This window comes from Garra rufa, chromosome 20 (assembly GCF_049309525.1).
Source record: "Garra rufa chromosome 20, GarRuf1.0, whole genome shotgun sequence".
In the NCBI taxonomy this organism is placed as follows: domain Eukaryota; kingdom Metazoa; phylum Chordata; class Actinopteri; order Cypriniformes; family Cyprinidae; genus Garra; species Garra rufa.
The window spans coordinates 9136968-9153645 of record NC_133380.1 but is presented as its reverse complement, the minus strand read 5'-3'; the positions used below and the strand labels follow the sequence as shown (position 1 = coordinate 9153645).

At 34.9% G+C, this 16678-nt stretch overlaps 1 protein-coding gene across 3 annotated transcripts; it reads right to left on the bottom strand.

Moving 5' to 3' along the window:
- Positions 1-1311: 1311 nt before the first annotated feature.
- On the bottom strand, positions 1312-15060 carry usp48 (ubiquitin specific peptidase 48). 3 transcript variants are annotated; one of them, XM_073825660.1, is made up of 28 exons: positions 14743-15060; positions 14197-14331; positions 13916-14036; positions 13086-13227; positions 12734-12861; positions 12527-12651; positions 12309-12417; positions 12075-12208; positions 10925-11007; positions 10360-10539; positions 10139-10273; positions 9858-10007; positions 9185-9385; positions 8982-9096; positions 8530-8675; positions 8368-8448; positions 6834-6958; positions 6607-6729; positions 6411-6472; positions 6192-6302; positions 5553-5683; positions 5354-5460; positions 5152-5256; positions 4042-4215; positions 3590-3715; positions 3129-3177; positions 2158-2184; positions 1312-2032 (listed from the first exon to the last, which is right to left on the bottom strand). In XM_073825660.1, exons 2-28 carry the CDS (start codon positions 14328-14330, stop codon positions 2010-2012), a joined length of 3147 nt encoding a protein of 1048 aa, XP_073681761.1. In that variant the 5' UTR covers position 14331; positions 14743-15060; the 3' UTR covers positions 1312-2009. The 3 variants fall into 3 exon arrangements, 2 of the variants coding, with proteins under 2 accessions (XP_073681761.1, XP_073681762.1); XM_073825661.1 differs by having other exon boundaries at positions 14920-15060; XR_012340783.1 differs by lacking the exons at positions 1312-2032; positions 2158-2184; positions 3129-3177; ... (1 more) ...; positions 4042-4215; positions 5152-5256 and having other exon boundaries at positions 5553-5678.
- Positions 15061-16678: the final 1618 nt, after the last annotated feature.

Genomic DNA, 16678 nt, shown 5'->3' with positions numbered 1-16678 from the left:
GTAATGCGCAGGCGCGTCAATGGTCAAGAGTTGCGGTTCCTTTATATACGCATGCGTATAATGAACAGCTGGTTGTCGGGAAGCTGTGAAAGGATGGATAGAAAGGCACAAATGCTCCTCCATAGACATCAATTAAGTAGTCACGTACATGCACCCAAAAGCGTGTGTGTGTTGTATTATTATTTGGTCTTGTATCTCTACACATAGTTTTTTTTTTAAATGCTGTATTAATCACTTGGGACCCAGCAATAATTGCTGTCATCTGCAAAAGTTAAAATAAAATTATTTTACCAAAAATAAGAGGAAACAAACAAAATGCGTGTTATTTTTAATCAAGCACTGACCTGAATAATATATTTCACATAAAAGACGTTTACAGTCCACAAGAGAACATAATAGTTGAATTTATAAAAATTGACCCCGTTTAAGTTTACACACACTTGATTTTTAATACTGGGTTGTTACCTGAATGATCCACAGCTGTTTTTTTTTTTTTTTTTTTGGTGATAGTTGTTCATGCATTAAGAGCCGGGGGTGAAAACTTTTGGAATTTAAAGATAATGGTAAATTTAACATATTTTGTCTTCTGGGAAACATGGAAGTAACTTCTGTAGCATCTGAAGAGCAGTACTAAATGAAAAAAAAAAAAAAAAAAGATATTTAGGCAAAATAAGAAAAATGCATCTTTATTCTGTTCAAAAGTTTACACCCCTGGCTCTTAATGCATTGTTTTTCATTCTGAAGCATGAGTGAGCATTGAACCTTCTTTAATAGTTGCATATGAGTCCCTCAGTTGTTCTCAGTGTGAAAAGATGGATCTCAAAATCATACAGTTATTGTTGGAAAGGGTTCAAATACACAAAATTGCTGAAAAACCAAAGAATTTGTGGGATTTTTCAGAAGAGCAGCAGACTGTTCAGGACAAGCAAGGGACTCATGAACAACTATCACAGCTGTGGCTCATTCAGGTAACAACACAGTATTAAGAATCAAGTGTATGTAAACTTTTGAACGAGGTCTTTTATAAATGCAACTATTATTTTTCCTTGTGGACTATATGTTAACATATTTTATGTGAAATATCTTATGCAGGTCAGTACTAAAAAAAAAAAAAACAAAAAAAAAAAAACATTTTGCATATTCTGCTTGACTTCATCTAATATAATATAAATGTCTAAAGTTTGGTATATGTTTTAGAAACAAAACAGCAACAGAAACCCTACGACATACAAACATATTTAACACAAATTAATATAAATTCTCTTGTAAAAGTAAAATGTATGCAATTGTTGTATGCATGAACTGCACATCTGAAGATGTAAAAAGAATATTTATTGCCCATATGAAAGAACATACAGAAAAGTTCACACAAATGCCTGCTTAATATTTCAAGTAGCAGAACATGTCTAAACTATTTAGCAATGCTGTAATATTTCCCACTTTTGGAAATGTGTCCTATTTATCCTCATCTTTCTAGACGTCTCTCCACTGCTGTACTCTGACGAGGTTATTTACATTAACGAAACAAAGACTAAATATTTTTTAATATTCAAGTTGCTCATGCATTCTTAAATATGTACGAGCTCTATTGCAGTGCCATCACAAGCTTCTTTTCGACAAAGAATTTACAGAGACTCACTGTTTTACACACAAAATATGATCAGACCATAATCTCTGAACATGACATTGCAACAAACGAGGAATTCCGATTTTCCTTGAAATGGAACGTCCTTTGAGGAAATCTCGACCCGTATTTTTCACAGTCATGGTAAGCACGACCACAAAATCTTGCAGAATGCATCAACATCTTTCAATATTAAAAGCCAGCGTGATGTTTTAAAGCAAAAAGACACTTTTGAAGTTGTCGCAACATTCAACAACAAAATAAAAAATAAACGAAAAAGAAAATAAAAATAAAAGACTTCATCCCAAGAATGAACATCTATGTGTAATTCAAGCTTTATCCTTGCTCAGACATTGTCAGCATTGTTCCACATCTGGAGCCTCGCTCAGTGTCCTAACAGCCCAGTGCCTGAACAAAAGGAAACAAATAAGGTAGAGCATGAAGAATGTTTGTAGTATCATGTTTCCGGATTCTTTCACAAAGGCTTTAAAGTTTAAAATGAGTTTGAAATGAGCACAATAGTGTATTCATACCTTTAAATCCTTCTTCAGGCATACAGACTGAAAGAATAAAAAACTCAGTATAAAAAAAAAAATGCAGAAATAGTTGTTAAAAACAAGATATACTGGAAAGTGAATTTAAAGGGACAGTTCACCTAAAAATTAAAATTACCCCACGATTTAGCCTCAAGCCATCCTAGATGTATTTGACTTTCTTCTTTCAGACTAATACAATCGGAGTTATATTGTAAAATAAAAATGTCCTGGCTCTTCCAAGCTTTATAATGGCAGTGAATGGCAAAATAAAGTGCATCCAACCATCATAAAAAGTACTCCACACAGCTCCTGAGGGTTATAAAGGCCTTCTGAAGCCAATCAATGATTTTGTATAAAAAAAAAATCCACATTTACAACTATTTACACAAATAACCTTTAGCTTCCGCTAACTGTCGTATGCGTAACATAAGCTCCGGTGAGAATATGCTAGTCTCACAAGAACCAAGATTTGTTTACACCAAAGGAAAGTCTTCTTTTGGCTCCATTTTTCTTTACAAATCCTTGTTTTATACTTTTAATTCATGACCAGTGTTTTGTTTTGCTCTCTTCTCTACATCTACGTCATTTGCTGGAACACCACTCTCTCGTAAATGCACATACGACAGTTGGCAGAAGCTAGAGATTACGGTTTATGCAGTTTTAAATATGGATATTTTTCTTACACAAATGCATCAATTCATTCAGAAGGGCTTTATTAACCTCTCAGAGCCGTTTGGAGTACTTTTTATGATGGATGGATGCACTTTATTGGACTTGAAAATCTCAACAGCCATTCACTGCCATTATAAAGCTTGGAAGAGCCAGGATATTATTTAATATAACTCAGATTGTACTCATCTGAAAAAAGAAAGTCATATATATCTAGGATGGCTGGAGGGTGAGTAAATCATGGGGTAATTTTCATTTTTGGGCGAACTATCCCTTTAAACTGATGTAAAAGCACTTACCTTGATAAACATCATCCATTGCAGCATAATCAGCAATGGGTTCATCAGCCTGTGAAAGAAAAAGTCAAAGTAAATAACTGTTTAAAGAAAACAGCTATAAGTTAAATGTATTACATTTATTACCCATTTATTTTCAAAGAAAATCGTTCAACATTTACATTACTTCTTCAAATAAATCCTATTGTTTTTCCATCAAGACATCTTGAAAAAAAAATCCACAAATTTTTTTGTTTCAATATTGATAATCATAAATGTTTTTTTTGGGGGCAAATCAGCATATTAGAATGATTTCTGAAGGATCATGTGACACTGAAGACTGAAGTAATGATGCTGAAAATTCAGCTGTTATACTACTTCACAATATTACTGTTTTTACTGTATTATTGATCAAATAAATACAGCTCTGTGTGAGCAAAAACACAGCCAATGTATTTGTTCCCATCAAAAAAATCAAGAGTTACCTTAAGGCAAATAATGCTCTCTGGAATGACTCCCAGACTTCCTAGTGTGGCGGAGTCATCTGTTAAACAGCGTCCGTCTATGGATAGGTTTTGATCAAATGGAGCCACTGAGAATGCATGCATGATCTATGGAAGAAGTTAATAAAAGTAAGACATCAAGCTGCATCACATCAAAAAGTTAAGGGGATAGTTCATCCAGAAATTTAAATTCTGCTATTAATTACTTACCCTCATGCTGTTCAAAACCCATACGACTTTTGTTCATCATCATCATCATCATCATCTATGTAGGGTCAAAAAGCAATTTCATCAAAAATATCTTAATTTGTGTTCCAAAGATGAACAAAGGTCTTACAGGTTTGGAACGATGCAAGGGTGAGTAAATAATGACAGAATTTTAATTTTTGGGTGAACTATCCCTTTATTATTTAATTGTCACTGCACTAATAGACCTGGATTTTCAGCTCTTTCAGTGTCTGGTTGGCAGAGACGATAAGGGCTTTCTCCCCACGCAGTTTTCTGTGCCTTGTGCTCCTCCTGATGCCAGACTTGGATGCAGTGGTCACGGGGGCCGTAGAAAGAGAGACCGTCTCGTTCAGCTTCTGTCGTTTGGCTCCAATCTCAGACTGATTAAAAGAAGGGAGCATATGATAGACATAGATAGTCTGACAGTCATATAGACAATAAGATGGATAGACAGATCTTGAAAGAATTAGTTACCTTACAGAAAAAAAATCCTGATAATTTACTCACCCCATTGTCATCAAAAATGTTCATGACCTTTCTTTTGTTGAAAAGAAATGAAGGTTTTTGAGGACAACGTTTCAGGATTTGTCTTTATAGTGGACTTCAAAGTGGATCAACGGGTTGAAGGTCCAAATTGCAATTTCAATGCAGATTCAAAGGGCTCTACACAATCCCAGCCGAGGAAAAAGGGTCTTATCTAGCAAAACGATGTTATTTTCTAAAAAATTGTTTTTATTTATTTACTTTTTAACCACAAATGCTCATCTTGCACTAGTTCTGCAATGCACATGTGTGACTTCATGCATTGCGCAATTACGCTAGAAAGGTCGCACCTGGTTAGTTCTTAATCTGTGTACTCCGGTTCAAAAAGGCAGGGTAGGGCAAAAAACAAACTTTTTCCTCCAACATCAGAGTTTTACCTTTTTTTGTAAAGAGCAATTGACTTCGCATGTTTGATTTATAAACACTGGGTTGATAATGTCACGTGTGACCTTTCCAACGTCATAACGTAATGCATGAGTAGTTAGCACAAGGTGAGCACATTTTTAAGAAAATGACTAATCGTTTCACTAGATAAGACCCTTATTCCTCTGCTGGGATCGTGTAGAGCCCTTTGAAGCTCCAATGAAACTACAATTTGGACCTTCAACCGGTTAATCCCCATTGAAGTCCACTATATGGAGAAAAATCCTGGAATGTTTTCCTCAAAAACCTTAATTTCTTTTTGACTGAAGAAAGACATGAACATCTTAGATGACATGGGGGGGCTATCAGGAAATGTTTATTCTGGAAGTGAACTAATCCTTTAAACATACCTGACTGAAGTCTGGATCCTTCTCTCCATCAAATTTTGGCTCTTCTCTTTCATCCTCTACATCTGATCCACTCACACTAAACTCAGGGGCTGATTCTTTAATCATCTTTAAGAGAAAAAGATAGGATACAGACAAGTTACTCCTGTTTGTACACTCAGTGCTTAGGTTTAAACTGAAGACACATGATCATGCAAAAACTCACCCTTTTCTTGTCAATGACTTTGCGAACGTATACTGTGGCCTGTGCGTACTCCCTCATGTCCCTCTGCTGCTGGAATATGAAGCCCTCTCTGCATTCCCGACACAGATCTGACAGCAAACACACATTCTCACATTAAAATACAATGTCTGTTTAGACATTGGAAAGAAACTCCTGGCTGAGAGTTGACTGTTTAGCTCACCTGGATGAGTCTGGTATTGCACATTGCCATTGTCTTGTGTTTTGTCATGAATCCGACATATGGAGATGGCCTGGTCCACCAGAAACATTTTGCTGATCACTTCCCATTCAGCAGGCCAGAGAAGAGCTATACTGTGCATTGACAGACACAAACACTTTGGGTATAATAAAATAGTTTAATTGATCACCAAATCTGCATTATTTGATTAAAAACAGTAAAAAAAAAAAAAAACAGCAATATTGTGAAGTATTATTACAATTTAAAATAACTATTTTTTACTGTAATATATATTTTTAAGTGACATTTATTTCTGTGTTGCAAAACAGAATTTTCAGCAGCCATTACTCTAATCTTCAGTGTCACATGATCCTTTAAAAAAATCATTAAAGCTCAAGACGTTTTTTTTTTTTTTTTTTAGAATTATTGATGTTGAAAACAGTTGTACTGCTTCACATTTTTGTGGTAACAGTGACATTTATTCAGGATTCTTTGATAAATAGAAAGCTTAAAATAAAACAGAAATATTTTGTAACATTCTAAATGTCTTTACAATCTTTTTAGTATAAAGTATAAAGTATAAATTTCTTTCACAAAACTTTTGAATCAGGATATTTGCAATGACAGGAGTGAGTAACTCACTGTTGAGCATCTCCTTGCAGCATTGAGTCATATGTGAACATGAAGCCTCCATGTGGGCAGAGCAGGATACTGTTCCCCACATTAGACACTGGGTTGCTCTTTGCTGGCCTCCTGTGGTGATCAGGTATAATAAGAGACATTACAATAATTTAGGACATATCAAAATAATCAATATTTGAGCAGAAATTATTATTATTTTTTAAATTCTTTTTCCATTACCTGATAAATTTCCTCCATTCATCTACAAAGTAATGGGGTACAATGTACAGAACATCCGAGTCCTAAAACACAAGTCGAAAGTAGTGAGTTGAAAGTAAGAATGAAACACTGATGTGTTCACCCTTTCTACTGAAAGACATTTAAATTACTCAAAACATCAGGGGGGAAAAAAAACAAAAGTAGAAAAAGGCATCACCTGTGGCCATTTCTGCAGTGTGGGCCGATTCTTCTCCTGGAAGAGGTTGAGCAGGGAGCTCTTCTGTTCATTTGCCATCATTCTGTTCAAAGCCTCATTTTCTTTCCCTTCTCTTTCCAGCCTCTGAAAGACACCATCAATTTTAAAACCTTTGCCCAAAAAATGCTCGCTAGGCAGAGTGTCCACCTTGTAACCATGACAGCTGTACTAAGTGATCAATTTATTACCATGCACTGCTGACAGGCCTCACGACTATGCGGGAACTCTGGTGCTTTGGGGAAATACATCCGCAGTTTATGCCACACCTCAGCAGACACCAGCCGCCTGTCATTCTCTAGTATACTCAGACCACCTGCAGGAGAAATAAACAACAAAATTACAAAAACCAACCTTGCTGATGAATAATACCCAATCGCTAATTTTTAAATTAAGTAAATATTCAATTTCATTTAAAATGTTTAAAGGGATAGTACAGCCAAAAATATAAATTCTGTCATTAATAACTCATTGTCATGTCATTTCAATCTTCAAAATACAAATTAAGATATTTTTGATGAAATCCAAGCACTTTTTGACCATGCATAGACAGCAATGCAACTGACATGTTTAAGCCCCAGAAAGGTAGTATAGACATTATTAAAATGTGATATTCAGTGGTTCAACTGTATTTTATGAAGCTAGGAGAATACTTTTTGTGTGCAAAGAAAACAAAAAATAACTTTATTCAACAATTTCATCTTTTTTTTACACATGCGTGTGGTGCTGCTGATGCAGGAGCTGGGAGAAAGCTCATGGATTTCATAAAAAAAAATATTAATTTGTGTTCTGAAGATGATCAAAGGTCTTAAGGGGTTTGGAACGACATAAAGGTAAGTAATTAATGACAGAATTTTCATTTTTGGGTGAACTATACCTTTAAATCATATAAAATGTTCATTTAAAGGAGAAGTTCACTTCCAGAACAAAAATTTACAGATAATTTACTCACCCTCTTGTCATCCAAGATGTTCGTGTCTTTCTTTCTTTAGTCGATAGGAAATTATGTTTTTTGAGGAAAACATTTCAGGATTTCTCTCCATATAGTGGACTTCTATGGTGTCCGTGAGTTTGAACTTCCAAAATGCAGTTTAAATGCAGCTTCAAAAGCCTCTAAACGATCCCAGCCGAGGAAAAAAGGTCTTATCTAACGAAATTGACGATTTATATACATTTTAACCTCAAATGCTCGTCTTGTCTAGCTCTGCGTGAACTCTGTGTATTCTGGTTCAAGACAGTTTGGGTATGTCGGAGAACTCCCATCTCATCTTCTCCTCCAACTTCAAAATCGACATAGCTACAGAAGTACTGACCCAGTATTTACAAAGTGAACATGCAAAGAAGATCAACCACCCTTTACAAAAAAAAAAGGTAAAACAGCGATGTAGGTAAATTTTGAAGTTGGAGAAAAAAAAACGAGATGGGAGTTTTTCGACATACCCTAACTGTCTTGAACCGTTTGGGCATTTGAGGTTAAAAAAAATGTATATAAATTGTAATTTTTTTAAGAAAATTACCATTCGTTTTGCTAGACAAGACCCTTCTTCCTCGGCTGGGATTGTTTAGAGCCCTTTGAAGCTGCATTTAAACTGCAATTTGGATGTGAACTTCTCCTTTAAAGACAGCACGTTTGTGCAACACTAACATCATTAAACAGTATAGATGTGCTACTAAATATTGAAAACGAACATTTAGTTTTCAGTTCTATCCTCAAAAAAAACAAACCGTGATAACAGAGAATGTCCTCATTGAAGTTCTTCATCTCTTCTCCATCTCCGTCTTCACTTTCTCCTTTAACTCCATCAGCTAACAAAAAGAAAGAAAGATAATAACTAAAAAGGCAAGAGCAAAAGCTATAAACAACATCTACTGGATATGCCTCAGAACCTTTGGCTCCTGCACTGCTGCTTTTCTCTCCATTAACTTTGCTGTTGTTGTGTTTAGTTTCCTCCTCGTCTTCCTCCAGCTGGTCTAAAGCCAATTGTCTCCAGCTTCTTAGAGAAGCCTTACCGATCCAGAAACCCGATTCATCACTAAATACACCCAACATAAACAGCAGATCAGCTTCATCAAACATCTAACGAACTGCATTAGCACTGTTATTGTAATTAACTAAAACTGAAACCATAAATAAAAATAATTGTTACTTAAATAAAATAAACATTGAAATAAAACAAATTATTTCTTTAATTTAACTTCATGTACTCAAAATGGAAATATACATATTTTAAATGCAATTAAAATGAAAATACAAAATATAAAAATAAACTCAAATAAAACTGTAATAGCATCTTAATGATACTAAAATAACACTGCAGGTTAAAAAAGCAGCTCAATACCTTTTCAGAGAGGCTTTGACCAGATTCATGACCTCCCTGTAATCTTCATTCAGCTGGTTTTTCAGTCTGATCACCCGACATCGCTGAGTAACACAGTCTCTGCAGAGGGATGACTCTAAACACCACACACAGGAAGAATTAATATATGGAAAAAGCACAGTAATAAACAATTAAAAGGTTTAACAAACAAAAGGAAGTCTTACGGCCTAGTCTAGATACTCCTCCGTAGCGGCTAAAAAGGAGATCAGCGGCCTTCGAGGATATCCTTTTGACGTCGCCGATCTTGTCTGGGTGCAGTTTGCCATGAGAGCACAGGAATTGGCTGTTGTCAATTTCTTTGATGGCCGTGGAGTCATCAAGCCATTTTTTGAGCCATTCCAGAGGCACAAACTCATACGACTGGCCTGGAAGCACAAAAGGAACTCAAGCATAAATTTCTTACTGAAATTGAAAACGAATGCTTTTACACAAATACAAAAGCATTTCAACTGGTTACATTATTGTTCAAAAGTTTGGGGTTAGTAATTTTGTTTTTCAAAGAAACTAATATTTTTGTTCTGCAATAACTTAATGATTACATTGATTAGGAGTGACGATAAATGTCAGACTTTTTAAATGTTACAAAATACATAATAATAGAAAACACATTGAAGACTACAGTAATGATGCTGAAAATTGTAAAAATCTTTCACATTATTACTGTTTACTGTCTTTGATGATATAAATGTAGCCTTGGTAAGCAGAAAACTTTTAAAATCGTACCAATCCCAAACTTCTGAATGGTAGCATAAATATAACAATAATCAAGATTTAAAAAAGGGAGATTTAACAGTTAATATTGTCGGAGAAACTAATGCACGGGGCTTTTTTACGGACCGTCTTCCGCGGGTAACAATTCGTAGAGCTCCTTCACCTCCTCATGTTTGGCTTTGCCTTTGTCAACGCTCTGCTTTCGCATATCTGCCATCTCATTGCACCATTCCTCAAACTTCTTGTTGTCCTGGTCAACCAGCTTCTGGAGGAAAACTAAAAACCAAACAAATATGTCTTAGACATGTAATAATGTAAATAAATAGCACTTACAAAAAATGCTGTGTAACAATAACATGATTGGTAATCCATAATATCCTTACAGTTATATTCTTATTCAGTTTTACCTGGTACTTCAACGATCGTTTCTGTTTGGTCAATCTCTTCTGTCTGTTGTTTGTACACTAACATGTACGCATTTCTCGAACAGTGATAGCCTTTGCTACATTTTGGCTTTCGGGTTTGAGACTTGGCAGTCTCGGCTGCAATGTAAACAGGGATAAGCAATAAAGTATACTTTCATATTTTCATGTTTTAGACCTGTTAAAGCAATTAAATGTGTTTTTACCTATGTCTTCCTCAATGCCCAGCTGAAGTTTTTTGCCCTCCATTTTCTCAATCTCCTCATCATTGAATTTGTACCAGTCATTAGTGTGGGCGTCTCTTACATGAGCGATGTAGTGCCCAGAGTATGCACTCACGCCACGGTGAATCAACACCGCACTGAGCTCATACGTACAATTTTCTTCTGGATTCAGAGGTGGAGAGAAAAAAAAAGAATCAAGCAATGTTAACTGATTACAATTGACGCTATGATTCAAAACATTTGGGGTCAGTAAGATTCCAGCTTTTTCTAATTCAATACTTGTATTTAGCGTTAAATTGATCAAATGTGACAAAGATTTTACATTGTTACAAAATATTTATATTTCAAATTAAAGCTGGAGCAATGATGCTGAAAATCCAGCTTTGCATCAGAGGAATAAATTACACTTTAAAAAATATTAAAATAGAAAACAGTTATTTTAAATTGTAAAAAAAATCTTTTAAGCAAGTAAATGCAGCATTGGTAAGCATAAGGCATACTTAAAAAGCATTACAACTGCAGTGTACATACTAAAAGCACAGTATACCTTTTCCTACCAAAAATGGCCCCATATCAAGAACTTCAGGAAAACTAATGAAGGTGTTGAGTTTCTTCTTATGACCACTTTGCCTATGAAAAGGAAAAAGATGAGAAACAAATGAGTCAAATTTCTATAAAATATTTGGTTACAGATCAGGGCCCATATTCACAAAACATTTTGATCTTACCACTAAGATTTCTTCTAAATAGCAGTAAAAGTTTTTAGCTAAGAGTTCTCTCTTGAAACCTATTCACAAAGCTGCTGCAACAAATTTTTACTAATGAATAGAGAGAAGTCATATATATATTGTAGTGTGATATTATGTTGCCATATTGAAATAAAGTTTTAAACATAAAATGTTGCCACATTCAAATTAAGATTTTAAATTGCAGGCTAAGTGTCACTAATTAAACTAGTATATGTTTAGCTAATTGTCAGCCTCCTACATGGGTGATTCTCTTAACAATTAGTGGATATGCATATAAACAGCCTTTTAGAGTAGAAAAAAACCGGCCTGATAGTAAGACATGCAAACGTAAAAGAAAACCAAAATGATCACAAGAGCAGATGTTACTTCTTGCCCAACTTGTTAATGAAAACAAGGATATAATCAAAGGAAAATTTGGAGTTCGTATAACTTCCAAAACTAAAAAAAGATTTGTAGGAAAACATTTGTGTGCAAATAAATGCAGTGTGTTTCTAAAACGTTTACGTTCTGAGGCAGATTGGTAATTGGTCAACTTCTATTGTTGGCTTGTTAAAACCACTAAACCTTAATGGAACATGTCCCAAAACACACTACAGGAAACCATTTTTAAATGGTTTTAATGGTTAAAAGTCAATGGTTTGTAATATTTGTAATGGTACCATTTGTATTAGCAATTATTAGTATTTCTGTGATTTGGTTTTTCAGCAGGGAGGATAGTTTGTGATTTGGTCTTAGTGACTTCACTACTCCTAACATTTCACAGATTTAGGAGCTAGTTTTAGCCCTCAAACGCTTTGTGAAGTACTAATATTTAGGAGTTCTAAATTTAGGACTGTCACGCCCATTACTTTTAAGATTTTGTCCTAAATCGTCAGGTTATGAGCTACTTTTAGCCTTAAGATGTTTCGTGTATACAGGCCCTGATAATTAATGAAATACACTACCCACCTATCAAAAACGAAACGCATGAGCTGAAAGTTGAGTGTGCGGGGAAGACTCTGGAGCTTGATCCGACGGGTGGCGTTCTGTTTACTTTGACAACTTTCACAATAGTAGCGATTATCACCGTCCAGCTTCTCCTCCTAAACAGAATGAGAAACAACATATTGAAACTCATAATATCAAATTTACGTAGACATATGGAGCTGTCAGGCACAGAAATGTAAGCACAGAAATGTGAACCTTAAGAAACTCTGTAACACACTCCGTGAGGTTTTTGTGTCCTTGAATGTTCAACTCCAGCTCATAAAATCGTGATGGTAGAGGAGATTCACGTCCACATTTGTTGCATCTGGCATAACACAAAAAACAAGCACTAATTACCATATTATAACATACTAAACAAGCACTGCACATCATGCATTGTATATACATAACACCTCAGTCTGAAAATAACTTACACTGTAAAATAAGAGAACTGTCCACAGAACTGCTGTTGGATGACATTTTGGAGATTTGGGTCCTTCTGCTTTGAAAGTGTGTCTTCGAGAAGTGAAAGGAAGAGTTTGGAGAATTCCTGAGCATCCTAAAAACAAAAGAACTCTGCTTTTGAGCTTTTCCATGATCCACAGGGCACTCCAACATGCTTCAGATTTGAGTTGGCCTACCTGCTGCTGTCCTGTGTCAAGCCCAAGAGCCTTTACCAGCCCCGAAGGGTCGATATACCGTCTGTTGCTGTTCTGTAGCAATGCAAACAGATACTGGAGATGTTCACATATCGTCCGTGGTTCATAATCTGCAAAATAATGTACACAAATGAGAAAAATAAGTTTTAATACATGGGGCTTTTCTATGTTTTAACACATATGTAATGCTAAAAGTCATGCTTTAAATATTGTACACTTCATACCTTATCTTCAAAGTAGCTCTAGTTAAAGTTACTAAATGGCAATTGTCACAACAATCAATGCTGCATGCTACAAATCATCCAGGCTTTAAAAGAAAAAAAACATCGATCACCTAAATCCGTGTTGTGCCCCTCTGCTCTGGAATTCTGAAATTGATATAAAGCTCTACGAAGCTCCAGATTGTGGAACCACACCTGGAGGAAAGTGTTCACGTAACACGTGGCACCAAGATTCGTCAGGCCTACAAATGTGTTCTGAAACAAAGAGGGCACACATAATATAAATAAGCTTTCCATTGGTGTATGGTTTGTTGGGATAGGACAATATTTGGCCAAGATACAACTACTTAAATATCTGGATCTAAGGGTGCAAAAAAACGGGAAAATGCCTTTAAAGTTGTCTAAATGAAGTACTTAGCAATGCATATTACTAATGAAAAATGAAGTTTCGATATATTTACGGTAGGAAATTTACAAAATATCTTCATAGAACGTAAACTTTACTTAATATTCTAATGATTTTTGACTACAAATATACCCGTGCTACTTACGACTGGTTTTGTGATCTTGGCCTAAGGCATTTGAGGATCCCATCATTCTAGTGTTGTTATTGTTAACGAATACTGAGACTATTAAAAATCACTTTCAGTTATTGCAATAAAAACAAACATTTAATAAAAACCTAAAGCATAAAAAACCCAAATTATATATATAAAAGATGTCATTGTGAATAAAAACTAAAACTATTAAAACATCTTCAGCTTAAAATAAAACAAAATTTAAATTAAAATTTTAAAATATAAATAATAAGATAATATAAAGCCAGTTTAAAATATTAATAAATACTATAATATTACATAGCTAATACTAAAATAACAATATACCATTCTCTATGTGTTAGTATGCTACAGATTCCTCGTATGATTTTTGTCATTTGCCATACCTTATCTCGTCGTTCTGAATTTGGGTCATCAATGTTGTGGAAGGCATTTTCATCAATTTCTCCCAACCATGATTGTTCCCCAATACCGACTAGGCAATTGGGATTCCCTTTACAGTTCCTCCTGTGTGACAGCAAAAAAAAAATGTTTAAGGAGAGATGGTGATGTGATTACAACAACATGCAGTAGTAAAAACGTTTTCCCATTTTCTCCCATTAAAAGTGTCTTTAAATTAGAATTACAGTCAATGCGCTCAATAGAATGCATCACAGATCACTATTACCTGCATGCCCCTCTTTTGCATGCCGACACTGCGATCCTATAAGCTAACTCGATATGTTCATGTGTGATGTCCTCTGGTTTGACCGTCTCTGCCCACTTCCAAGCAGCTTTTTCCAGCTGCAACCGAGGAGCCATTCTGCACAAAGAAATACACACATTTTTAGTTACACATAAATCCTGCAACCAAAATCACAACATACATCTGAAAAGGCATATATAAACAACCTAAAAAAGATTACATACTGCACACAACAAAAAATATTAAAAAAAGAAACATAAACATCTTGCACATAAAGTAACATCACACACACTTGACAGATACAAACATCTGTGATGCACAGGCCTTGCATCACTGGTCCAGCATGCACAACATTTTTAATTTTTACCCCATACATCAGAAAAACATTATAAAGACAGCTAATTTATATTAACAAGCAAACAACTGGCAAGCACAGAAAATAATATCCAGGAAACACCACTGACTCCCAATTAGCACACATTTTTGACTATTCCATCAATATAATTCACAGTTTAGACTGAAACATACCGTCAAAAATAAATACGGCGAATTACGGGCTCAACACAGCTGTATTGTTTTACAAATCTTTAGTAAACACAATAATATTGAATGCTTTCATCGAGGCTGCTAAAGCTGCGCAGTTAGCATGCTAGCAGCTAGCTCTGACTTATTTTCATTAAATAAATGCACCTGGCGTGAATTTACCAAGAGATTCTTGACTGTGAAGATGCTTTCATAAATATAGGAATTTTAAATCACACTTTATTGATGATACATTTGTATTTAGCGCCCTTGCGTCAGCTTTTATATAAATATTTTTGTCCCTTCGTCAGTTTCAAACTTCTATGAGACGTACGTACTTACGCGTGACGTAATCGCGGCGTCTGACGTCAGTGCGTCAGCGGGCAGCTCAATGTCGCGGTGTTACCACATGGTTTTCCTTAACTTTCTCGCTACTCAGGGAAAAAGTACAGCAGTACAGTGACATTTGAATAACCATAAATAGCCAATTTTATTTGACATGAAGGAGATTTGCTGAAGTGCATTTCAAACTGCACTATACTAAACAGGTTTCTGTCATTTCCTCTCTGTAGTTTTCATTTTGGAAAAGTTAAATAGATGTCATAGTTTTATACAAATTGCAAGAGAGGATTTTACTTACATTTGTTTAGCAATCTTCAAAAAAAAATAAGACAAACGACATATGTGACCCTGGACCACAAAACCAGTCATAAGGTTAAATTTGACAAAACTGAGATTTATACATCATATGAAAGTTCAATATATAAGCTTTCTATTGATGTATGGTTTGTTAGGATAGGACAATATTTGGCTGAGATATATCTATTTGAAATCAGAAATCTGAGGATGCAAAAAAATCAAAAAGACTGAGAAAATCACCTTTAAAGTTGTCCAAATTAGGTTCTTAACAATGCATATTACAAATCAAAAATTACATTTTGATATGTTTACAGTAGGAATTTTACAAAAAATCTTCATGGAACATGAACTTTACTTAATTTCTTAATGATTTTTGGCATAAAAGAAAAATCAAAAATTTTGATCCATGCAATGTATTTTTGGCTATTGCTACAAATATACCCCAGCGACAGACTGGTTTTGTGGTCCAGGGTCACATATATATTTGTAGCAATAGCCAATAATACACTGTATGGGTCAAAATTATCGACATTTCTTTAATGTCGAAAATCATTAGGATAGCCTAAGTAAAGATCGTGTTCAATGACGATATTTAGTAAATTTCCTAAATATATCAAAACTTAATTGTTGGTTAATAATATGCATTGCTAAGAACTTAAGAATGCGATTTTTTCAATATTTTGAATTTTTAGATTCCAGATTTTCAAATAGTTGTATCTCAGCCAAATATTATCCTATCCTTACAAACCATACATCAGTGGAAAGAATATTTATTCAGATTATGTATAAATCTCAATATCAAAACATTGACCCTCATGATAAATTACTACGTTCTCTGCTTTAATCATGTTTGCGTATGTTTTTGCTTTGTTTTGTGGGAATTGTGGCTAAATGGATTCCCATGGTAGATCATGAGACACATTCACACAATTAAAAGAAAAAAGTCCAATGAAACTTTTAACAAGAAGCCCTGCTAAAGGCCCCAAAGATTTAAGAGCTTTTTACTGGACTTTAAACTTCACCTTTGAACTTCGAAAGAGAACATGTCATACAGAGGTTTCTGTGTCACGGAAAGGTCATGAATGAAGTGTAGATAAAAGATATTTACGCAAAATTGTGAAATAATAGCTGGATGCTCTTTGTATTTGTTTATGTTTCGGAGAAATTATGGTTCAGTTGATTGAATCAAGAAATATCAGTATGTTTGTAAGCATGACCTGCTAGTTTCAGGCCCAACTGCAGAGTCTCATTAAGTTTAAGCCTGGACTTCATCATGTTGACACCACATTGTTTGTTTGTTGTG